The sequence below is a fragment of the Mustela lutreola genome, chromosome 8 (assembly GCF_030435805.1).
Source record: "Mustela lutreola isolate mMusLut2 chromosome 8, mMusLut2.pri, whole genome shotgun sequence".
Classification (NCBI taxonomy): domain Eukaryota; kingdom Metazoa; phylum Chordata; class Mammalia; order Carnivora; family Mustelidae; genus Mustela; species Mustela lutreola.
The window spans coordinates 54,364,306-54,390,892 of record NC_081297.1 but is presented as its reverse complement, the minus strand read 5'-3'; the positions used below and the strand labels follow the sequence as shown (position 1 = coordinate 54,390,892).

Here is a 26,587-nt window from a genome sequence, read left to right as displayed (position 1 = left end):
AATAAATTAATGAATAATTATAGAATAATAATAGTATGTATGGCAACTACCATCATAGAGCTTAGAATAAGCTCTTGTAGGGACAAGACTCAAACAGGTGAAATACAGGATTTCTAAGTGTTGTGGGGTGTGCATGTGTGTGTGTGTGTGTGTGACTAGCTATAGTATAACAGGAGTTCTAAGAATGAGCACTCTCTGTAATTTGTAAGAATGCACATAAGCTTCCTCACCAGAATAAGTATTATGGAGCCACGGCCATATAGGACAGAAGTAGGTTTGAGAAAAAGAAGCTGACGTATGGGTGACGACACTGTGATGGTTAAACTGCTCGCTGATGAAGTTCTCCTTTACAGCTTCACGGCCAGCATGAAAGTGACTATTAAGCTTGACACTAAAAATAACGAGATAGTTTGGAAAGCTGGAACAGAAGAAATTAGTGGGTAGATCAATCTGGTTTAGATATAGCCTGATACTTGTGTGAACGTTTTTTAGGAAATAAGACAATTGGATTCTTGCACATCATTTTTTTTAACTGCTCAACAAATATATAGAACAAAACATTTGGATGAACAGTACCTTTGCTCTATTTAGAAATGGGCTCAGATGTAACTCTCAGCAGGTAGAGAATTTTCTTTTCTGACTTAACTAATGATTAAACTTCATGATTACTTGAAAAATATATGCTGAGTAGAAACTTCCATCCTGATTGAATTAATAGATAAATGAATAAATGACCTCAGAGTATAATTAGGCCTGAAATTCATCAACAAGGGACAGCTGTGAGGCTAGCTCATGTTTAACAAAAATCATATGTGATAAGAATTTATTTATTTTCTTGGAACTCTGTCTGTCTTGTTAATACAATATACCAAGCTGCTTGTATGTTGGAGAGAGAGAGGTATTGGATAGCGTTGTGTTTTTTATACCTGATGTTAGATGCCTCCTCAAGCTAATGTTAAGCATTTAAAAATTCTTTACAAAATAAATATATTTTGTTCTATATCATAATTTTAATTAGATCTATAACTATTACAAAGTAGAAATATTTTATGACATTTTATATGTATTTCATATTAAGGGTTTGATTAAGCTTTGATTTCTAAAGAAATCAACCTAAAAACTATATCTTTTTTGCTAGAAAAAATTATAGATGAATTATGTAAATACATCCCTTATAGATTGTCTAATAGATTATCACTTAACTAAAGTATATTATTTAAAGTAAAATAAATTGTTAAAATTAGAACTCTCATTGCATCTTGACTGATATCACAGTAGAAATTATGTCTCTTCAAAAAAAAAAAAAATCAGCACCTCCAAATGTTTTCTTTAGTTGCCACTTTTAATCACAGTCATGGAAAAAGAAGCCTTGATGTGATTATCCTGAACTATAGATATAATTATTTGCCACACGTTGCAAATTAAGTTGTGATTCATTGCCTATGTTCAAATTTAAATTTACATCATTTAAGCAAACACATTTATAAATTTTAGTAATTAGTACATTTGTGAGTTATCCAGGCATCACATAGAAAATTGTATACATAATAGCAATGATACTGAGAAAATTGTTATTAGTCCAAGTAATTGGTAAATGCCTTTGAATTCATTCTGATAGTCTAGTGTATATCAAAGCGTCCATCACAGTTCTTAAAATAACTTTATAATTTCTCCCCTTGTATTATAATAGTTTGATGAATATAGTTGTGTTTCTATTATTTTATTTTGGCATGTGTCAACTGGTTTTATACTAGAATCTCGAGAAATAGTGCATTGAACTGACTTCAGATGAATTGAATTGAAGTAAAGTGAACTGGTTAAGTAATTTTAAGAAAAGGAACCCACACTTAAGTTGGATAATTAATCAAAGCCAATCAATTTGTTTGTCACAAAAGCAATTTGAATTTAGCTGTGTGCTTTTTAATGAAAATGCTCATTTCCTAAATCATATGAGTTTTTACCATATTAGGGACTGAAATCTATTATTTTCACGTTATCTTGAACAATTTTCATTGATTTCCCCCCCTCAGTTCCATTGTTTTTATAGATCTATCTTTCATATGGTCTTTTTTAGTTTATTTTGGGGGAGTATTAAATGCAAAAGTGGTATTCTATTTTTGAGTTCTTTTTGTCACATCCATCTTTTAAAAAAAAAAGTCTTTTTACCAGTTAGTTTTCAAAACATATTGTGGAGTAGTATTAGGCCATGAAGTTGTTATTTCAAACTTATATTTAAGGAATAAAAACAATAACTACTGTTGTGTAAAAGAATAAAGCTGCATTGACAAATGAATCTCAATGTATTTTAAATATATCCATGTAGAAATTCTCAAATGCAGTAAAATTGCACTTAGCAAGTTTTTTAAGTTACAGTATTAGCTAAAAATCATTTAAATTTTTTCTAGGCTAAATATTGGACTGAGAATTCTGACCTAATGTAATATTTTCCCCTCAAAGCAATAGCCCTTGTTTTAGATGAAATATAATTTTAAGTTAAGAAAGACATGTCAAATCAAACTATTTACACATTGATAGGTCTCATAAAATAGTGTGGGCTTTCACTGAATCTAAGATGCTCTCAGTTGTCAAGTTGCACCATTATTTTATGATGCACCACTAAAAAAAAAAGTGATTAAAATAAAACACACTTTATTAATATTTAGAAGTTTTATCTTATAACTACCAAAAGAGCTTTTTTAGACACAGTGAAATGTAGATGATTTTAATTATTTTAATCACTCCTGCATTTTATATGTACACACACACATACACCCTACACGCATGCATTGGGAAATGTACATTAAATAAATTGGGTAAAGCATTCCTAAAACCTCTTTCCATTCAGTGTCTGGCTCCCCTAAATTAGTTTTTGAGTCTGAGTTCTCAGTGTTCATGTTTCACACATAAGACTAGAAGGTTTTTTAGACAATAGTCAGTGTTCATATTCAAATTCCTCCTTCAAATGGCCCTTAAATTGTTTGATTGAATTATGAGGAATTGCTATTGTCCAACCAAGCCACAGAAATAACAACCAAATTCCAGCATGCATAGCAGCAATAGCTCCATCGCTACCTATGACCCCCACCTGATGAACAGGGATTGTTTAACAGACCTCAAGTATGAGACATCTTTATTTCTAACATAATATATGAGAACAGTTGGTATCTTAGAATCAAGGAAATATGGTATTAGAGAAAAGTCATACTGTGGTATAATGAAAAAAAAACTATTTAAGCTCTAATTAGGAGGATCTCTGGGTGTGCTCATGTATTATTCTAGAAAATAAAATTATAACACAGACAAGTCATTTTTATAATCTCTAGATTATTGTTACATAAATTTGCCTACACTTATTAAGTATTTTGATAGTGTAGCCAAGTCCTGTTGAAAATCTTTTCCATCAAAAGTCAAATGATTATGGTCATAAACTATATGTTTAACACTTCTGATTTATTATTTTATATATTGTCATATATATAGTTAAAGATAACCAGTCAGAGTGATTAGGAAGTATTGAAAAGTCTTCATTATATTCTATGTGGACTAATATTTTTCTTTTATCATTAAAATGTGCTTTCAAAATTAACAGCTGTTAAAAATAAATAAGTAAATGACCCAGCAACTGAACGTTTCTTAATTTCCTCTCTACCACAGGTCCCATAAGTAGTGTTCTGGTGAATAAATATGGTAGCCGACCAGTGGTGATGGTAGGAGGTTTATTATGCTGTTTGGGAATGGTCACAGCCTCTTTTAGTACCAGCGTAATAGGGCTTTACCTCACTACTGGATTCATTTGTGGTAAGTCAAGTTTTGTTTTCTGCTTATTCTCTTCTTAACACTTTCATTGTTCGCAAAGGTCTATAAGAAACATAAACAACAGAACATTCATATTGTTTTCTTTGACTTTACTTTTGATATCAGATGCTATTTTAAAGTATATTCATCTAGTACACTGAAATACGAACTTGGAATGGCCAATCAAACTTATTTCAAGAAATGGAAAAAAGTTATCACATACGTTAGGTGCTATGATATCAATGCCAAAAAGAAAACAGTTTTGATTTAATTTTACCATTTCACTTTTATTCATCAGCCAGTTAAGATGGTATTCTGGGACACAGACTTCCTGGCATATAAAAAGCTTCATTTTTTTTAAAGTTGTTTTTCATTACTTATTACTATTTAGAGTATCTGACTTATCATTCATTATAGGTTAAAAAGGATGCCAAAAGATATTTTCTGCATGCATTGACTTGGCTCTAACAATAGAATTCTTTTTGTTTGTGTTCTGGTTAGTGGTAGGGCTCTATATTGGTGCCCCTTCTTTTCCTTACAAAAGATTCTAATTGTTTAAAGGCTCTGTAAGGCACATTTGCCACTAAACACATGTTTTTAAATGTCATACTGTCGTTCTATTACAGTTGTTCCTCATGCGTAATGTCTGTTGACTCAAACTGACCTAAATACGTACATTTGGAAAAAACTGTTTTTATTAGTCTCAACAGTAAACTTCTTTAAATAAACCTACACTCAAAGTCTTAAGAAAAATTAGATTTTAATATATAAGGAAACTGAATCTTTTCCTTATGCTCCCAGAAAAACGGTAAATATATTCTCTTTTTTTTTTTTTTAAGATTTTTATTTATTATATTCTCTTTTTAAAGTAATTTTAGATCAGTCTAACCTTGCACTTTTATATCATTTGATGAAAAAAATAAAATGTATTAAAGCCTATAGTAATTAATAGTGATGTTAAAATCTTTCTTTACAACCTTTCCACAACTGTCTTCCTTTTTGATGTGGTAAAACACCTTTTGACATTATAAATGAGAATTTCCTAAGAATTTTTATAGTTCAGAGAATGTCCTTTCTTTGTACAGAAATACTATATATTACACTTGACCACAGGAGTCAGGCTGGGCCCACAAGTGATGTAGTATGGAAATGTGATTTTGTTATTACTCTACCACAAATTTTAACAACATTATATATTATTCTAACTTCAGTTCTTGAGTCTTGAAGGGTTTGGTGCTTCTAGAATCACTATGAGAGGTTTATCTTAAGGCATTATCAGCCAATACAAAATAATCTAATTTTTAAACCCAATTTAGCACATATTAACTGATCATGGGCAAATTAGCCTCTTTATGATGTCAGTGTCCTTGTTTTTAAAATGAGGAAAATTATAATCTCTTTCCTTTGGGAGTCATTGGAATGATTCATCTAAAAAATGAATGCATAGTGCTTTACAGAGTATCAGAACTTTGTTACTTTTAAATAAATACTTGCATATAATTATCATCATATGTCATTATATAACCTCTTGCAGTCCTAGAACTTACCTGACTTTGGCAAAACCCTCTTTGTTCTTGTTGAGGGGATTAGAACCCAGGAAGTCTAGGTGTTATGTCCAACACTGTACATAGGAAGATAGCGGAAGCAGCGTCAGATCTTTGGATTTCAAATCTCATGTTCATTTCACCATGCCAGAATAGGAAATAGATCGCCACCATCTCCTAAGGAGAAATTGGATTAATACCCGAAGGCAAAATTCTAGGTGACCGAATGGGATGAGGGGTTGGGGAAGAGTGGCATTAGGTAAAGAAATTTGAACTTCGAAACAAAATTCCTGCGTTTTATTTTGGGTTCTTCCATTTACAAGCCACTGACCATAGGCTGGCTGGCTGGCAGTTTTCTTATTTATAAATTACACTTATGCTGCGTATCTCACAGGTATGGGCTGTGATAGCATCAGAGAGCATACTGCCCTGTTACTCTCCAAAGCTCTTGGTTACTTTTTGTTAGCTTTTAGGGACCCTCCTACTCATAGAAAATATATGTATCGGGGCGCCTGGGTGGCTCAGTGGGTTAAGCCGCTGCCTTCAGCTCAGGTCATGATCTCAGGGTCCTGGGATCGAGTCCCACATCGGGCTCTCTGCTCAGCAGGGGGCCTGCTTCCCCACCTTTCTCTGTGATCTCTTCCCTTCCTCTCTCCTACTGTGATCTCTCTCTGTCAAATAAATAAATAAAATCTTTAAAAAAAAAAAAAAAATATATGTATCAAAGGTTTGCAATAAGTATTTGTACTGAGAACTGAGTTGTCCCTGAGTCTAAGGAGTTAACCACTTTGCAGTACTCTCAATTTACATAAATACATTACATAAATTGCAGAATTCTTACTTCTGTAACCCCTAAACTAAGACAGAATAATGCCTAGTCTAAGAGGAAAAGAGAGATACCTTATCTAAATCAATTTTACATGCTTTTTAAACAAACGTAATCATCACTATTGCTAAATAATACTTTGGTAAGCTATAAGAAATAATTCCTCTCTCATAGGTGACATTCAGCACTGCCAAGGGATTCCCTTGGAATCTGTAGGAATAGTAGGGACCTTTGAATCATATAAAGAATTAGTTTTAATCCCTGAAATAAAAGGTTTAAAGCAAAAATTTTATTTTTCAGTCAGTACACATGTGCATCTATATTCATGAAATATGGAACATGAAAGATGTAGAACATGACATTAATGGCATTAATTTATTACTCTTGTTTATTATTTGCATAGTTCTGAAAGAAATACCTGTGGAGAGACCTAAGATTTTCATAAATGACAACCTTTTTAATCTGTTCACTCTGTTCCACTCTTAAAAAAACAGTGTTCACATTTTAAATGTACTCTTGCCACAAGGAAGAAATCTATTCTGTATATGTGGTATAAATATAATGCATATAAATATATATGTTTATGTACATAAAGAGGATTAATTTATCTGTGGTATTAAGTGATTGTAATTAAGAACTAATCATTTCATCCTAATTTCAACCTATTCTGTGATTATGGAAATATCAGTAGATGTCCTTGGTTTTATTTTTCTGCTTTCACATGAAAGGACTATGAAGCTGTCATAGGTATTAGGTGTCCAGTTGTGGGAACCTCTTTGTTTATGCACAATTCCATGATATTTATAGTTATCAAAAATTACTACCCACTTTTGCACTTTTAGTTCTGCCTTCCCCCTTGAATGTACATTTTAAGGAGTAATTCCTTTTGTGAGTGACATAATGTATTTGTGTTTTTCTTCCTTTTGTTCTGTTCTCTTTAGGTTTAGGTCTAGCCTTCAACCTGCAACCCGCCCTAACAATCATTGGCAAATACTTCTATAAGAAACGGCCCATGGCTAATGGCCTCGCCATGGCAGGAAGTCCTGTTTTCTTAAGCACGTTGGCTCCTTTCAATCAGTACCTTTTCAATACTTTTGGCTGGAAAGGAAGCTTCTTGATTTTGGGGGGTATACTGTTGAATGCCTGTGTGGCCGGGTCCCTCATGAGACCCGTTGAACCCAAACAAGTTGCCAATCAGTCTAAAAATAACATTGGCATAGGAGTGGATGACTCGGGTGTGAGGAGCCACAGGAAGAAATCAGCGTGGGAGATAGTCAATACGTATTTAGATTTCTCCCTTTTTAAGCATAGGGGATTTCTGATATACTTATCTGGAAATGTCATTATGTTTCTAGGATTTTTTGCCCCCATTATATTCTTGGCTCCATATGCTAAAGACCAAGGAATTGATGAGTATTCTGCTGCTTTCCTGCTGTCTATTATGGCTTTTGTTGATATGTTTGCTAGACCTGCTGGAGGACTTATTGCAAACTCTAAACTTATCCGCCCCCGAATCCAGTATTTCTTCAGTTTTGCAATCATGTTCACTGGAGTGTGCCATCTCTTGTGCCCACTGGCAGAGGACTACACCAGTCTGGTGATATATGCTATATTTTTTGGTCTTGGATTTGGGAGTGTTAGCAGCGTCCTCTTTGAAACTCTCATGGACCTGGTTGGCCCTCAAAGGTTTTCCAGCGCTGTAGGACTTGTCACAGTGGTGGAGTGTTGCCCCGTTCTCCTTGGTCCTCCTCTTGCTGGTAAGAATGATTCTCATCCAGAAAAGCAAAAAGCATAAAATGAATATCAACTAGCCAGGGCATTCTTTGTAGTGTATGATGGGGCTTGTAATAATAACTAGTAATAGCCTGAAAGACTGTGGGTGTGTTAATTTTAGGTGTTATTATATATGTATTTTTAAATTTCATAAATGGATGATCTTAGACCTCAATTTGCTTCAGAGCCAGGACCTGTGAACTTAAGAAGTTAAATTATACTGATATTTAGTAACATAATTTGCATATTTTTACCCATAGCCATTGTTTTGTGCTTATAAAATTGTGTCATAATAATAAAATTCCACTTTTTCTTCATTCTGTCATTGACTAACAAATTTCTCTTCTGCTTATATTAAAATGAGTCAAAAGTGTAAAATAATGCTACTAAAGGTCAGGATCTATTTTTTAATTGGAGTACATACATTGGTTATATTAATATCTTACATGCCTAAGCATAGCATACTTTTATAATATTGCCGACAGAAATATATATATATATATCCATATATATGTACATATATACTCATATATATGTATGTGAAATGCAGTATGAAAAAGAAATTCATTTTGAACAGATACATTCCACATTTATAAATTATAGTGGTTACCTATAGATTTTAAGATCTGAGATATTATAATATAAAAATTATATATTTATATATTATTTTATAAAAAATATATTCTATAAATAGTATATTATATAACATATATATAAAATTATAGTGGGTACCTATAGGTTTTAAGATTTGAAATATTTTCAGTGATGCCTATGAAAAGTATCTGTGCTAAATGTATAAGTGCATTTTTGAAGCTAAGACTTTGTTCAGTCTTAGACTTTAATGCTATAAATTAAATTAAATTAATTTAAATTAATTTAAATTAAAACATTAAACATTAAAACATTTAAATAAAAAAAACATTATTTTCCAGTACATTGTTTTGGTTAATACTAAACTTAGGTATTCTCTTAGGCTCTTGGCCTGACCCCTAGTGGTCATATTAACTGCCAGGTTAAATGTAAATATTTCCAGTTTTTAAACTGCTTTCCTACATGACATCAAGGTATCATTTTTAAAAATTCCAGTATAGTTAACAGACAGTGTTATATTCATTTAAGGTGAACATTATAGTGATTCAGTAATTCCATACATCAAGAAATAATTTTGAATTGGGAAAACTTGTATTTAATTTGTTGATCTTTAGGTATCATTGAACTTTTGCCTTGCTTTTTCACTTGGCCAAGAACTAGTGGCATTCTTGCCACTCATAGGCATCACTGAAAATATTTCAGATCTTAAAATGTGAGTGGCTACTGAATTTTTCCATCCATGAGTGCTGTTGTCTTATATCTAGCACAGAGGTTTTGGGTGGTATATCTTTTAATATTGGCTGTACTATGGCACCAAACCGATTTTCAGAAGGAATGAAAGTTAGTCTTGTTTATCAGCTAATTGATTTTGTTGCATATGACAACTATAATTGACCTGTCTTTGCCTACAGAATTAGTTTACTAAATGGGTTTTAGAAGCCTATTAATTAGCGGCGAAATTTTTAGTATCAAGAGAGAATATTGTATTTCACCAGCCGTGGTGAGAGTAAAAAAAAATTAAGTCAGGTCAACAGGCATAGTGGGTAGGCTCTAAGAATGAAAATGAAGGTATCTGATTTGAATGTTCCTACCTGCGCTGAGAACCTGTATTAGTAACATTTATATCAGTTTCAGTGATCTTGAGTGCTTCTTGTGTTAATACCGCCAAACCATTACACAAGTGCTGGCAATGGCAAGAATCCATTTGGGGCTCCTTTTTGAAGTTCTCAGGCCATAGCCATAATAAATTCATTTTTTTTTTCATCCTGTTTCTGTCTTCTGGTATCCCTGATCCTCCTTGACTTTTGGACTGGCTTCTTCTCTGTAGCCTTTGATCACTGATAGAACAGTCTGGCGCATGGTAGGCACTCCATAAATACATTTGAATGAATGACTATCATTGTCATTACTTCTCACACCGTTGCTGCTGTTGCTGCTACTCTTGTTTGTAAAGCCAGAGTGGAAGATAGGGTATGATTTTTAGTTTTATTGTTTTCAGCTCAAACTTCCACTGCTGCACTCACAATAACTGAAGCTTTAGTTCTAGAAACGTGTCTGGTTTCTTGGTGATGCTAAAATAAATTCCCCAGACATTTAGAAAGTATGTTGATATGGCAGCCCACAGTGATACTATCTCTGATGGGGCCACAGACCTAATGTTTATGTATTTAGGAGTATAACAATCATCGTATGAATAAAAACAATTGACTAAAACTAGAATGGAAATTTAAATTACGCATTTTATGTTTATGTATATATGGCACACTCAAACCTATTCCACCATTGAACTGATCAAAACAGAGAACTTTGTTCAAATAGGAAGTTTCACAAGTAGCTAAATTTAATACTGAGCCACTAACTTATATTCTAGCCAGAATAAATGAGATTCTGATTAAAGAATCAGGCCTATATCAAAATCACCTAGAATATGCATATAATAAATAATATGGACTTGCCTATACTATCATTGTTAAGAATTAGGTACCTGCATAAGCAAGAAGCAAAATTAAGTATAAACTGAAGTATTTTTAAAAGTCAGTAAACCTGGGTGCCTGGCTGGCTCAGTTGGTTGAGTGTTCAATGATTGGTTTCGGCTCAGGTCATGATCTCAGGTTGTGAGATCAAGCACCATATCAGGCTCTGTGCTCGGTGAAGCGTCTGCTTAAGATTCCCTCTCTCCCTCTCCCTCTCCCTCCGTTTGTCCCCCCGCCCGTGCTGGCTCTCACTCTCTCTCTTGGGGGGGGGGGAGATCAATAATTCTTCAGGTTATAGGGTATCAGGCTAGTTTTTAAATGTTCTTAATAATCAAATGTAATAAATACTTTCTTCCTGATTTGTCTGGCCTTAATAATTTAGATTCATATAAACTAAAAATTGTGATTAGCTCAAAAAGTTATGATATGACTCTTAACCAAGAGGTATGTATGGTAAAGCTCTTTTGCAGAATAGTTAAGAATCTGGGTTTCAGACAGACCTTGGTTGGATTCCAGATTCTGCCACTCACTGGCTATGTAACCATAATGAAATTATTTCATAGTGATCTTGTAAGAATTAAATGAGCTATAACCTCATTTAAAAGTGTTTAGCCTAAAGGGGCCTGGGTGGCTCAGTCGTTAAGCCTCTGCCTTCAGCTCAGGTCAGAATCCCAGGGTCCTAGGATTGAGTCCCACGTAAGGCTTCTGCTAGGCAGGGAGTCTGCCTCTTCCTCTCCCTCCTCCCTTTCCCCCACACCTCCATGCTCTCTCTCTTGCTCTCTTTCTCAAATAAACAAATAAAAAATCTTAAAAAAAAAAAAAAAGTGTTTAGCCTAGTGGTGGGCATAGAAAAAGCATTGAGTAAATATTATGTCATGTCAAGAACCTTTAAAAAAGCCTTTGGATCTTTCCTAAAAAATGTGAATTTTTCCTTTGTATTAAAAAGAAGCGTGGGAAGGATGAAGCAGTCTCCATGTATAAAAGTTAACAGATAGATATATCTATTTTAGACACACAGATACAAAAAACATGCCTCACACATACATGTATTTATGAATATACATGCAAACAGACATATACCTATTTTGTCTTGGTTGTACATTTTTATTGAGGGGGATAATCTTCCTTAAATTTAATATACTGGTAATATAATGCTATGTGTACATATATGTCTTTTTTAATGCATAGGTAGAATTCATAATCTAGAATAGCTTTTGTTAAAAGCTCATGCAATATTAACCTCAATAAGAAATGGGTACATACTTTGTGGAAGAATTTACTGGAAAATGTTATCATTTTACAGCTGTTTTATTATGCTGTCTTAAAAGATGTTTTCTGTCTGTTAGGTAAATTGGTGGATCAAACTGGACAGTATAAATACATGTATATAGCCTGTGGCGCTATTGTGTTCCTCTCAAGTGTGTGGCTGCTCATCGGCAACGCCATAAACTACAGATTGCTTGCAAAGGAAAAGAAGGAAGAAGAAAGGAACAAGAAACTGCATACACCCGAGTCCAGAGAGTCTGAACCCTTGAACAAATCTAAACACCATGATGTTGATGTCAAAAGTACAAGAACAGAGAATAATTCCTCCGAAAGAGAAACTAATATTTAACAAGAATCACATCTCTGATTTCAGTGTTTATGACTTTCTTAGGAGCATTTTTTTTTTCAAAAATTGGGAAAGTTTTTACTTGAAATGAGGAGTCATAATGAAGGATGGAGATGAGATTTTCCTCGATGGCAGGGTTTTATAGGTTTGTTTTTTAACACTTGTTTGGATAGTTCAATTTTGAGATTTTGCTTAGAAGGAATCCATGCAGTGGGTTTATTTCCATACATGACTCTGATTGTCATGATTAAAATAATTTTAAAGTCTTCCAGTGACTTCCAGTCTTGGTTATAGAGATCTGAATCCCAAAGCCCTGGTTCAAGTACTTAGAAGGCGTGTGTTTAATCTAATAAGAATATCCTGTCCAAATTTAATTTTTTAGTGTTGAATGGAATTGAAGGAAAATAAATTTTCTTCTAGTGTGCATGTGCACGCACACACACACACTGACCTATATGTACACATGTGCAGAGTATCCAATGAACAAGACAAGTAGGTTCAAAAAAAATATTATCACTCTTTTTAACTTTAAAAATAAATCCACTGAGAATGAAGAAATCTGTTATATCTGCACACTACTTTACAATGTGAATTTTAAAGATAAGAACATCAGTGAAAATGAGAACGATCTTAATTTGAAAATGCAACTAACTGCGTGAAAAAAAATTTGCATGTATAAAATAAATTTGAAAAAAAGAAGTTCATTTTAAACCATTATTTCTGAGCACTGTTAGGTTTGATTAATCCATGCACGTGATTTCTTTGAGGATGGTCATTAGTACCTGGTGCTAGAGAATGGAACTCTCAAATAATTTTCAGAATTCTTACTTCATATGTAAATCAAATTAAAAGCCTAAGTGACTGCTCGCAATGAGCTATGTTCATTGATTTTAAAAGGATTTAGTTACAAATCCAGAAAGTAATAACCAGGGATTTTTTTTTAATCAGAACTCAGTCTACACTCACTGTCAGACTGAGACTTCAAAATGGAATATACCAGAATCCTGGTCGATAGGCTGACAAATAGGCCAAATTCTAATTTTTCCCAACACGTAACTGTGATCAGAGGATTACTGTTAGGAATGATCTGAGCAAAGCTGACTGAGAGTGAGAGGTGCTTATACTGAGGACTCCCAGTTCTGTCATTTCTCACCCCTCCCTAAAATGCAAAAGCAAAACACCCAGAAACCCAAACAGGCCTTTCACTTCGCCCCTGAAATTCCTCAGGCTATAAGGAATGGCCTCACTTCGAAATCCCACCCCCTCCTGATGAGACTTCCTACCGCCTGGAAATATAACTGGGAGACTGTGAGAAAAGGTTTCTAGAACTGGAAGCCGCTCATGACTCCGTATACACATTTGTGAAGTTTATCACAGGATAGCAAGGGGCCTGCAACATTGCCCGTTGCCAGCCGGTGTAATTTAGCAGTTTCTCATTTTTGTAACGATGTTAAAACTTCAGAGAATCTGAATCACCCTTGAATGTTCAGGCGTATGATAGTTACTGTGCACTGAGAACTATAAATACCATTGAGAGTAATACAGTACTTTTAAACAAGAAAGAATTTGTGCCTTAGGGCTAAAGTCATTAAGTATTTACATCAGTAAATCTGAAGTTTAAATTAAGAGTATGATTAATGAAAAACATTTAGTGCTTGATTATTGAAGTGATGTTACTTTTAAGATGTCAAAAGGAATTTGCTGTTCATTTTTTTTTTTTTAATTGCAGTGGAGGCAGATGGTATCTTATTTCCTATAAGATTACACCTGGACACCAAGCTTTTGTGATAATTAACATTAAGGATTTGATTTGTAAAATTTATGCACTGGCTAAGCATGTGGCTCATATTTAGGAAGCTATATAAAGTCCTATATTTCATTTAGCATTCATTTGTTTGCAGATGAAGAGGAATTTGTATTTTTTTAAATATTAAATAAAGCAACTTGTGCCAATACCATAGGTAAATAAATCAGGCAAAATGGGGCAGTGTATGGCTGTTTTTAATTTCAGTTTTCCCCAATCTTGAGTCTTGAATGAGCTGCTTTCATTTTATTAAGTGCTTTTGTATAGAACTCTGACTCGTCATAAGAAACGCAACATTATAAATTCTGTAGTAGCTCCCCAATCTTAAAACATTTCCCAAGAAATGCCTTCAATTCTCTGAGGATATGTATTTAGATTAATATACATATCAGATCCCGGGGGAAATAAACATCAAAGTAATGATAGTGGGATTTGGGCCCAAGGCTTTAGTCCTTTTGTGCCTTCCTCCATGGAAGAAGGTTCTTTTATGTATTGATGAGGTTTATGTCAGGTGAAAACTGATTCTTATCTGTTCTGTTGGTCTTCGGTCATCTTCATTAACTTTTCATTTCTAACACTGTATATTGTTGAAAAAGAAAGGGAAGTAAAATTGCACATTCAAAGCACATAATAATTCAAAGCCATGCCCAGCAACAGCTCTACACAAAGTTACAAATACGCACACATGCTCATTCTCACAATTATGTTGAAAATTAATTTAGAACACACTTGAAACAGTGACATAGACTCATGTACAGGATTGGGAATTATTTCAGAGTAAAATAATTATCTAGTCGTTCACTTTCTCCACTCCCTTGGACTCGGGAGTTTATTTGTTGCTTTAAGAGAATCTTTCAGAGACCAAGAAGAGAATATCAACCCTAAACATTCACACAGTCTAGAGGAAGCAATATAGTTGGCCTCTGAGTCTGCAGTGATCCGTGTAGACCATTATTTCTTTCCCTAGGAGTGACAGGTTTTAGATGTTCAAGATGTCATGAAACGAAATCAGAGTACACCAATAAAATTCATTTTAGTCCCATTACCCCACGGGGGAATTGTTAAGAAGGGAGGTTATCAACCAGGGTACTAAAATAATTCATAATCACTAGCTGCTTTAAGTATTTTTCTATTGTGATAACTAGCAGCCCATATTTTTCACAACTGAACCTTAAATATTCCTTCACTAAGAATTTTGGGTATAGACTTGTCCTGACCTATCCCTACCCTCTTTCCTCATCCTTTTTTTGGGGGGGTCCAGTCAACACACGTTTAAGAGGCACTGGGTTAGGTTCTGGTGTATTTCAAGTTGGAAGACGGTGTTTTCTCAATGTAGATTTACATGAGTTTCACTTCTTTGGTATCAACATCCACCTTATCTCATGTCTTATCTCGTGCCCCACCTCTAGACACTAGAAAACCAGTAAAATAAGTTTGATATATTTGAGTGTGCTCTTTAAAAAGCTAGATTTTTTTTTTTTTTTTTTTTACTCCTCCTCTGGCTGCACATGACAATTGAGGATACAGAAAAAAGATGTATGATTTAAATGTAAGTTTTTATATTGATATTATAAAATGCAGAGAAATCCTTAATCAGTTAATTGAAAATTATTTTCCATCTAAACTATCTTTTTTAGAAAAAGTTCTCTCATATGTATCATGTTGCATACTTTTAATAAAACAAAATGAAAAATCATGATCTTTAGGTTCCATTTAATAGGGAGAAAGGGTATAAAGTGAGAAGGGAACTAATATTTAAATGTACATTTTACCTACATAATACCTTTTAATATTCAAACCAAATTATAAGTAGAGCTATTGACCTGATATAACAGATGAGAGAAACAAAACAAAGATCAGACACACTAAGTTCAGCTAATTACCCAAAGTGAAAAGCAGTATGTGACAGATACAAAACTAAAACTCAGATTTCTCTAAAAGCAGAAAGAGCCCCTAGGGTGTTCACTAGCATGCTGCCTTCAATAGAATCTATAGAAGCAAAGGTAGTTAAAATATAGATACAAAAAATTTAAACCCTATATAGCCAGCCAATTAGGTTTAACTGCAATTTGTATCTTGATTTATTTAGTGTTCATTAGAGACTGTTTGCTATAAACTGAGTATATAATTTCAAGTTGCCTGCTTTTCTAGTCAATGCAAATTATACCAAATAATGGTAATGATTGTATAATAGCCATAATTGTTTTAATACGACTTTTTGCACGAATATAATGACATATTTATATAACTCAGGGATAATATATTTTCCCTGAGGTTGGATTTAGAAGAAAAATGTTATTTTCTTTATGGACAAGTAATTCCCATATTGGTTGCTACTTATTATGACTCAAAAAGTACTTCACACAAAACATTATATTAGAGTTACAGAGATTCCCATTTAGAGGATCATCCAAGCTACCAAAGAAACTTAAAAAGATTATAAGATATGAATGATTTGGTTCATCTACAGAGTATGTTTTTATTTTCATCATTTAATGTAACTGCCACTACATCCTAACTGATTTTTCAAGTTTCCTGGAACATCTGTTACTGCCATTTTCCCCTCTGACCATTTGTCCTATAGTCAGAACAAATGTCCTTGCTTTTGTCCTTTCCCTCTAAGACTTTTGACATCCTTAGAATCGTGTTCTCCTTCGCACTATTTTAGATACTGTACTTCTAGTGCATCTTTCACAAAATCACATGTGCTGCATCTGGTCTTAATCAGTTGTGATGTGTAGGAATGGCTGTCTTCCTGGAATCAACAGTATGTACTTTTGACCATGACCTCTCCTCTTCACAAGTGAGGGAACTCCTGTGACTGGAGGCTTGAGGTATCCTGGATAAGGAAGGTGCTTATAGAGAAGACATATTGTTAATAGGAGTCTTCCTTGTGCATGATAAATATATAAATGAATACGATTTTTTAGGAATCTAGAAAAAAATCAGTCTTCCTGTCCTTGGCACTAACTGTCTTGGATGTTTCTAATCTTCTTAAAAGGCCTCATGGCTTTGAGAAACAAAGCTTGCCATGATAGCACAGGGCCATTACATACCTTATACACTCTTTCAATGCAGTGAGATCCCCGATGCATCTTACCAAGTTGATTCCTTACCACCACACTTCACAGCACCAAGCAGCATCAAAATTATTCAGATATAAATTGAAATTAGAATCTTTATTCAACTCACTTTGTTTTTTAGGTTTTGATTTTTACAAATCCATGTGCACGGTCTCCCTGCACTTAAAAGCTGAGAGGCTCAATTATCAGTAATTATAGTGCTTATATAATCAAAATCAGAAATTATCTTTGTTGATAATTAAAACGAACAATTTGCTGAGCTCACATCATTTTTTGTAGCTCTCATTTTCTTTTCTTTGCTATCAGTTGTTTGTACACTGTTTAATTTTTAACTCCAAGGTCTTGCGATCTGGTTTATGTTAGTCTTCCCCCACACTGCCTTTCCTTTGCTTTATTCCACATCTGTGCAGTTCATGAAAGCATTGTTATAGTACTGAGAATCATGCTTTTTAGGTTTCTGTGTTAAGAGGAAAAGTAATATTGCAAACAGAATTTTTGGTATTAATATTGAGCATACGGGGATTTTTTTAGACTGAATTATTTTTCCCATCCCAATCCTGAGCCACCTTACCTTCTTATCTTCTTATAATTATTTTTTAAAAGGATTTTCTTTCCATTATTTTTCATAATATCTAGTCCAGCTTCTTCAACATTTTTCATCAATTCTGAGCATTTTTAATACAGAACTCTTGTTTCTTTGGTGGGTATAGTTACGCTCCCGTGTGTGGTGAGCGCCATGTTTTTCAGTCTCCACATGTAATTGGTAATAGTGTGACTAGCATTCAGGAATATTTCAATAGGTGATTAATTGATTACCTTTTCAGCAAATACATTTCTTCACATAGCAAAATGAGCTTTTTTTTTTTTCTTTCGAGCTTTTTTGTTTAAAATTCAAATATGGCAAAAATAAGCTAAAGAAGCTTTGTATGAAAACACTGCTCAATATTCTATCAAGGCGTAAGTTGATAAAAAGTTCTGTTCAGATGAACAAAAGATCAGAATTCTTACATGAATTTCAGGGTGAATTTTGAAACATATTTCTCCAAGCCTTTTATTCTGGGTTTGTTGTTATTTTACTTTCATATGCAACCTAAGAAAGATTTTGAAGTTAGACCTAGTTTATAGGGCTTGTTCATTAGAGTATGAATTTTGGATATACTATTTAAAGGACTTTATTTTTCTGCCACATGTTTTCTATTTGTAACTAAAGTATGAAGATTTATGAATTTAGTGAGAAAGGACGTGAACTAAAGTGTTTATTTTGGGGGCACCTGGGTGTCTCAGTTGAGTGACCGACTCTTGGTTTCAGCTCAGGTCATGATCTCAGGGTCGTGAGATTGAGCCCTGAGTTGGGCTCCACGTTCAGCGTGGAGTCAGCTGGGGTTTCTCTCTCCCTCTCCTCCTGCCCCTCCCCTTGCTCGTGTTTTCTCTCTCTCTCTCAATGCATAAATAAATCTTTGAAGTGTTTATTTTCTAAGCATTAGATATAATTGTATTTTGATTTGTATTGTATTTTATTTTGATATATTTATGTATCAAAAATAAATTCATTTCATCTTCTCAACCCCTTAAATTAGTTTGTTAGATATATACACTTCTACAGAATAAGACCAGAATAGGTCAGGGCTTTACCTAAACATGTATCTATCCTTTTAGTAAGTGCAGAGTAGGAAGTAGAACCCAAGTCTTTGGACTCCTGACCCACCTTTTCCTCAGTTGCACAACATAAGCCATCCTGTTTTGTAGACTGAATACATATTCACCCAGAAACACTTATTCTACCCTTGCTTGATAAATCCTTTATTTCCAAAATAAGTATATTTCTCCTGAGTCATATTTTGCTAAAACATATTTGTAAATTTAATTTGAAGAGTATTTAATGATTCCCACAGTAGACAATTCTGAGTAAACTGGACACCAATAATTGGTGGGATGACTGATTTTGCACAATATATATGGCTATAGCAATATATAAGTCATTAAAAATACTCACCATTAATGTGTTTATAGAATCTGTGTGTCAATATTCCATTAATTCCTCCTTTCTTTATGTTCCTATTTTATTTTAGAACCATCATTCACTTGTTTCCTAAAAATTTAATTCCAGAGCACAGAACACACAATGCAAGTTTGTTAAATTATTAAGTTGTATGTAAGAAATTATCATCATTGTATAACTTTGAATAGGACACACCAACAATATTTCTTGATCTAAGAATCTGAGGACAAGTTAAATAAAATTATTAGGATAAGACCTATCTCAAAAATTCTTTCTTTATTAAATGGACATTTATGTAGTATTTTTTATGTACTACATTTATGTAGTACATATGTACGTTATGTCGTTAACACAAAACCTGACAACGGGTGTCTGGCAATTGTAGAAATATAGTTTCTCTTATCTTCATGATACCATCTTCTTCTGTCCCCATTTTATCTAGTAGATTGGTGGGGGGGTTCCTTTTTTAGTCTATTTCAGAAAAAAAAGGCACTTCTAAATAAAAAATCCCTAGTGAAGGGGAGATGGTTGCTATTAGGAATTTGCTCTGTACAAGTGTAAAAACAATCTATTCAATATTTGTTTGTTTAATTCATCAAGGATATTTACCCTAAGAACATACTTTAATAAAAGTTTTGATAAACTGATGTGTCACACTAAAATCTTTCATGAACAAGGCCCATGATACCCTTGTAGTCAGTGATGTGTTTGGTTAGATTTAGGGAAACCGATATCCAAATATACTCAGTTTATCTTGTATGTATGACAGGTTCAAGCCTCAGTAGCTGCAGTGAGTGCATCAAAAAATAGAAGCCCCTTTCTTTGTAATATGATAAAAATGAGATCACAAATTACTTAAATATGAGTCAGGTATAGAAATTCCTGTGTTGAAGATGGGACAGTAAATTATTTCCATGTATTTGCTAATATTTACATTTGATTTGAAGCTTCTTACTAAAAAGCACTTCCCTCCAAATATTTTAAACTACTATATTGATTAATATATCCTAGAATGAATACTTCCATATTTCTGAGGAATTCTTGAAAACATTTACTACTTATATTCTTTGACAAGTATTTCTTTGTTATCCCATTGGTATGGATGGGCAAATATTAAAAGTAAGATTATTGGTATAAAAGTCATACATAATGACATGTTGCTAAGAAGACAGATATAAGACATTGGTTGGCAATGGCCAACGTAGCTAACTTTTGCAACAATTCTTTAGGGGTTAATCTGTAGAATTGTTTTTTTTTTTTTTTTTTAATATAAATTGTATCTTGGGCTGTATTTTTATGATTTTTAAGTGAAATCATTTGTTTGTTCTCAAGGCACTTTAAAGAGCACTGAACAAATGACCTTACTGTCACATGGTCTATCAACTACAATTATGATGATAGGAAAATGAAAAGAAACGGTAGATTTGCTTGACAGCTCAGGTGATCTAGTCAGTTATCTTTACATGACCTAAATCATGGCTGTACATATTTCATTTTTCAACAAATCATTATGGTATGAAATAATTTAAATGGCAGTTGAAGTTTTAAAATGTAAGGTAGAATGCACTTCTTTTTGCCTTCTTACTACTGAAAGTACTTAAAATGATTATGATTTGATCTTGGAATATATATTTATTTCTATAATTTTTGCATATACAGTGGTTCTGAACTTGGCAGATAAAACTTGAAAAATTAACAAAATGAAAGAACTAGCAGTTTCATACAAATACGTATTTCGTTTTTAACTAAACAATGTAGATTTATTTAAGTCAGGAATACGTTATGTTGTTCATTATTTTAAAAGCATATTCCGTTCATTATGTTCCTATGTCATTTTTTTCCTAGTTCACTTTTAAGCAAATTTGTTGACTACTGAATCATTTACTGCTCAACTGTCATTTCTACTGTCTCTGTTAATTGTAGTTTCTGTTTCTCTGCACAACTAATTTGCAACCAAATGTTGAATTCCTTTGCGGGAGTACATATTTTGCCTATAGTTTGGAATATACTTTCAAATTCATCTCCGTCTTACTAGAATGTGAGCTCCTTGTGGACAAGGATGTTATCTTAGTTATAATAACAGCTTTAATGCCTAGAAAAGTGCCATGCACAGAAAAGTTCCTTTATTGAAATAAATGGATGGGTCTAGATTGTTAAATTAATACTGTAGTATCTTATGATGCAAGCTGAATGGGTATTAAAGGAATTCTCTAATTTCAAAGATAGAGGAAACAAATACCTGTAGCATTTTTATCTAAAAATTGAAACTATTTTGAGGATTTCATTTTTATTCCATCGGTAAGCATTCTATGCATGTTCTGAAATATGCAGCACTTAAACTTCATGGTATATATTAACTTGTTTTATTTACAAAATCAGAAATGTGCTTTTGGGCTTTCTAGAAATAAGTGTTGACAATCATTTTATTGACCAAAGGTGCTACTTATTTTCTAATATTTATATTCATCATAAGTTCTCTTGTCTACTAAGCTTCACTTCTTTTTTGGGTGGGGGGAAGGAGGAGGAGCGCACGAAACTCAAGGATCTTTTCATCTGAAATATGCAATTTAGCATTGTGTATGTTCCTTTGTGCTCTGTTCTTATTGTATTTTAATTATTATTTCGTACTGCTCACTAACTTTTACTGCAGGCCTATGCTGTTTCTTGGAAAGTATATGCATATATATTTATATAATATACAAGAAAAAAAACCTGTATTGTGCATTAAATTAAAATGAAAATGACAAATAAATGTTCATGTTAAATTTTGAAACGAAATCTGTAGCTTTTCCTTAAAGACCATTAAATGTGCTGTGCTACACTATGCTAATCAAAACAATTTCCAACATCAAATATTAGGGCACTGGAAGTCGAATACAGCCAAAATACAAATCATTCTTAAGGGCTGAAATGAATGTCTACTGACTACAGCCAGCTGGAGTTGGGGATTTCCCTTCCCTCAAGTCAATTAGGCTCTAATAAGCCCCAGCAGGTTAGGCTCTTGTTAAATCGTTTCTTCTGAGGACAGACCTTGTTAAGTAGAAACAGAATGCTCTGGAGTATTTCAAAATGGCTCCTTTTCCCTTCTCCCTGACAGAAGTGTGAGGTGTTTTACTCTGATAATCACTGTGAACACATAGTAAAGCTCCCAGAGGAAAAAACAAAAAGTATGGTGCCCTCCCCTGACTGGGTTCCCCTGAAGTTTTTAATTCTCAGACTTTTCTACACTGGGACTTGAGCAATTCTGTCAGTTGCTGTTAGGTTTTCTTACCCTAGCACTGGTTCTCATGGAGTATGCTGCTTGGAGGTTCCTGCTTGGTAAGTAGCGATTGTTCGTATTTTCTTAGCTATTCTTCAATTTTGGGGGTGGGGTGGCCTGCCTGCTCTGGTACCTCACAACTCTTGTGAGTCTAAGAAAAAGTGTTGATAGGACAGACTGGCCACTTCTAAGCTTTACATAACACTGGAAATCAGAAAGTTTTTGTTTTCAAAATTACTTTTAAAATGGATCTCACCTTTCACTCATTTTTAATTCAAGGACATAATTTAATATTTTAACTTTTTAAAAAAGATTTTATTTGTTTATTTGACAGAGAGAGACCCAGCGAGAGAGGAAACACAAGTAGGGGGAGTGGGAGAAGGAGGAGCAGGCTTTCTGCTGAGCAGGGAGCCCGACGAGGGCCTCCATCCCAGGACCCTGGGATCATAACCTAAACTGAAGGCAGACCCTTAATGCCTGCGCCACCCAGGCACCCTCAACATTTTAAATTCTGTCATGAATTCTTATCCCCATGTTATTTCAAATTAGTGATTAAAACTACATTTTCAGAATAATTAGGGAAATGGTTCTGAGAATTACCAACCTAAAAAGTGTTGCTTTTATGCAAGACTTCTATGCCTATATTTAAAGGACAGTCAGTGGGGCATTGTTATTAAAATTTGTGCCCATCTCACCTACTAACACTATCTTGATTCAATCCCGTCTAGAATGAAATTGATTTCACACAATCATAGTATTGGATGGAAAATGAAATGTAAACACTTGCAATTCTATCTCACTGGTAATAAACAATATATATTAGCTATTATTTTTATTGATTATGAGCTCTTCCCCCTTTTTTAAGATCCTCCCTTTTGAATAGAATTTTACCTCATGAAGCCATATACTCATTTCCATAAATTAAAATGTATATGAAATTCCCTACTAACCCATTATTTATTTTTTAACATTATTTATTAAAGTGAGAGAGAGAACACATGAGCTGGAGAGGGAGGGAGAACCTCGAGCAGACTTCGCACTGAGCTTGGAGAGGAGGTAGGGTTCAGTCTTACAACCATGAGATCATGACTTGAGCTGAGATCAAGAGTTGGACTCTTGACTGTGCCATCCAGGTGCCCCCGCCCATTATTACTTTACTCTAACTCATTGCTATTAGAGTATTGCAAAAGGAATGTATTATTGCAAATAAGCAAGATGTGTCACATGTGCTGGTTGAGTTGTATCTGGTGTCCAGAGGTTTTCTGTACACTGATTTGGCCAACTTCACAAAGTGGTGTGAATATAAATGAAGAAACGAATAAAAGGATAAAAAGCACACGTGAAGCTACATACATTGTAAACCGTGCCACTTTATTCATTTGACAAATATATTCGAATGCATACAATTATAGAAACATTTATTCTAAATGCTGAGTTTACAGTAAGCAAAATAGTAAGACATTCAGACCACATGGAACTTAAGTTCTACTGGAGAAACCAATAAACAAATTAAACCATTTACTATGTTAGATACTAGGTGCCAGGGAAAATAATAAAGCAGGGAAGGAGATAAGGGGGTTGAAATTTTGGACAGTGTTATTCCCCAATAATGGGTCCGTGATTAAAGGAGCGAGACTGATACAAAGCGAAGGTCAAGCAAAGCTTTATTTAGCGCCAAGCATCAAGAATCTAACCGAACGTTCAGGGCCGCACCTCTTACAAGAGAGGGCGACCCTTCTCTGTTTCACAGACCAGCTTTTAAGGGCAAAGGCCATGCAGTCAGGCCTGGCCACGCACAGGTGGCCAATGAGACTGTAACACACACAGGAAACTCTACAGTGATGCTAGGTGACCAATTGATTTACAATTTACCCTAGTAGACATTTGAACCAACCTATTATACCTTGATTAGGATTGGCGCCAAAAAGGGTTCCCAAAGGGTGGGCCCCCTACTCCTTGGTAACCAGGGAGACAGTATGCAACCCCCCCCACTGATTGGAGGTCTCCACCTGGCCTGACCCTCCCTTGAATCTGGGCTTTGTTACCTGGAGCTAGTTTCCCGGACTTGTTTTTAAGTGAATCCCCTGGGGGAAGAGGAGCAGGAACAGTTTAACTTTAATGAAAGCCTCTTGCTAAATAGGTCCTTACAGACAGGGTGGAAAGTGTGGATGATATTTGTGTAAAAACATTAAGGAGGTGAAGGAATAAGATAGATTACTAATGGAAGAATATCCCAAGCAGAGCAAATTGCAATGTCTGGCAATTTCAAGAAATGGTAGGACGTTTAGCCTAGCTAGAAGAAAGAGCATGAAGGAGGGAAGCTGTAGATGAGATGGTGGGGGAGGGGGGCAGGGGGGGTTAGGGATCATTTTTAGAGACTGGTCAAAGGACTTAGACTTGTACACTGAAAGAGAATAGCTTTTTTTTTTTTTTTTTTTACTTTCATCCAGATGTATACAAAGAGGAAAACTAATGCAACTGTAGAAGAAACTACAATCAACAATGTTCTACCATTTCCCCCTATTTACCACACCCCATCTGTGGTCTCCGTTCTAACTCACACAGGTCTTTAACAGTCTATTTTTAGCATCTAATCCTCCAGTCCATTTTCCCCCATGACACTTTATTCACATTCTAACTATATTTTTATCAAATAACTACCACTCTCCCAAATAGTCAATGAAACCTGTTTCGTGAAGAAAAAAAGATCAAAATCTTGAGCATGGTATGAAAATTCTCATTAGCTATTGCTACTTCCAGACTTATTTCTCAGTAAATCCTTCAGTAATTTCTAAAATATAGTCACATGGGTTGCTCATTTTTATATCTGCCATTTCTTTTTGTCTCATGCTACTCCCTAAGCCTATAATACTTTTTCTCATTCCTTAACCTGATGACTTCATACTTATAAAGGCTCAGCAAATATTTTTCAACTATGGACTTTTGCTAGAAGACTTATGAGACTTTAGTTAAGATGAGCAGCTTAAATATATACATGTAATACCACCCATTCTGTATTCTGAATAAAATTATCAACAGGCTAAGAAAAATAATCTACATTTGCATTTGAAATAGGGCAAAATTATGTAAGTGTACCAGAAGCTAAAAATTTTTTTCTAGTTACAGTGTAGAATGGCCATGTACAAAATGCTCTAAGAACATTCCTTTTGGGGGGAGGGGGATGAGAGAGAGAGAGGGGCAAATCAAGAAACAGACTTTTTTTTTAAAAGATTTTATTTATTTGACAGACAGAGATCACAAGTAGGCAGAGAAGCAGGCAGAGAGAGAGGAGGAAGCAGGCTCCCCGCTGAGCAGAGAGCCTGACGTGGGGCTCGATCCCAGGACCCTGAGATCATGACCTGAGCTGAAGGCAGCAGCTTAACCCACTGAGCCACCCAGGCGCCCGAACAGACTTAACTACAGAGAACAAACTGATGGTTAGCAGAGAGAAGGTGGGTAGATGGGTGAAATAGGCGATGAGGATTACAGAGGGCTCTTGTGATGAGCACTGGGTTATATGTGGAAGTGTAGAATCACTATAATGTACACCTGAAGCTAGTATTATACTCTATGTTAAGTAACTGGAATCTAAATAAAAACTTTAAAAAAAAAAAGGCAACCAAATAGGAACTTCTACAAGCTCTGGCTTTCACTGCACTCTCCTGTGCGTACACTCAGATTTTCTTTTCTTTCTTTCTTTCTTTTTTTTTTTTTTTTTAGGGTTTTATTTATTTATTTGACAGCGATCACAAGTAGGCAGAGACAACTGAATTAAGAAATACAATCAAGGGGCACCTGGGTGGCTCAGTGGGTTAAAGCCTCTGCCTTTGGCTCAGGTCATGATCTCAGGATCCTGGGATCAAGCCCCGCATCGGGCTCTCTGCTCAGCAGGGAGCCTGCTTCCTCCTCTCTCTCTGCCTGCCTCTCTGCCTACTTGTGATCTCTGTCAAATAAATAAATAAAATCTTAAACAAAAAGAAATTAAATTATTCTTCTGTGCTTTGTCCCCAGATAGAGTATAAGGCTTTGATAGGCTACTATTTCTTTTTTTTTTTTTTTTTTTTTAAAGGCATGGGATTTTTTTTTTTTAAGATTTTATTTATTTATTTGACAGAGAGAAATCACAAGTAGGCAGAGAGGCAGGCAGAGAGAGAAGGAAGCAGGCTCCCGGCTGAGCAGAGAGCCCGATGCGGGACTCGATCCCAGGACCCTGAGATCATGACCTGAGCCGAAGGCAGCGGCTTAACCACTGAGCCACCCAGGCACCCCATAGGCTACTATTTCAACAAGCCAAAGGCTGGGCTCCTAGTATTTTCTTCCAATACATG

At 34.6% G+C, this 26,587-nt stretch overlaps 1 protein-coding gene across 2 annotated transcripts in view; it reads left to right on the top strand.

The window, feature by feature from the left end:
* SLC16A7 (solute carrier family 16 member 7) overlaps positions 1-14,098 on the top strand; it is a 172,592-nt gene extending 158,494 nt beyond the window's left edge. For both annotated transcript variants that reach the window (XM_059184769.1, XM_059184770.1), the window contains exons 4-6: positions 3,655-3,798; positions 7,107-7,922; positions 11,849-14,098. In XM_059184769.1, coding sequence (XP_059040752.1) covers positions 3,655-3,798; positions 7,107-7,922; positions 11,849-12,117 — 1,229 coding nt within the window. In that variant the 3' untranslated portion in view covers positions 12,118-14,098. The remainder of the gene's footprint in view (positions 1-3,654; positions 3,799-7,106; positions 7,923-11,848) is intronic.
* Positions 14,099-26,587: the final 12,489 nt, after the last annotated feature.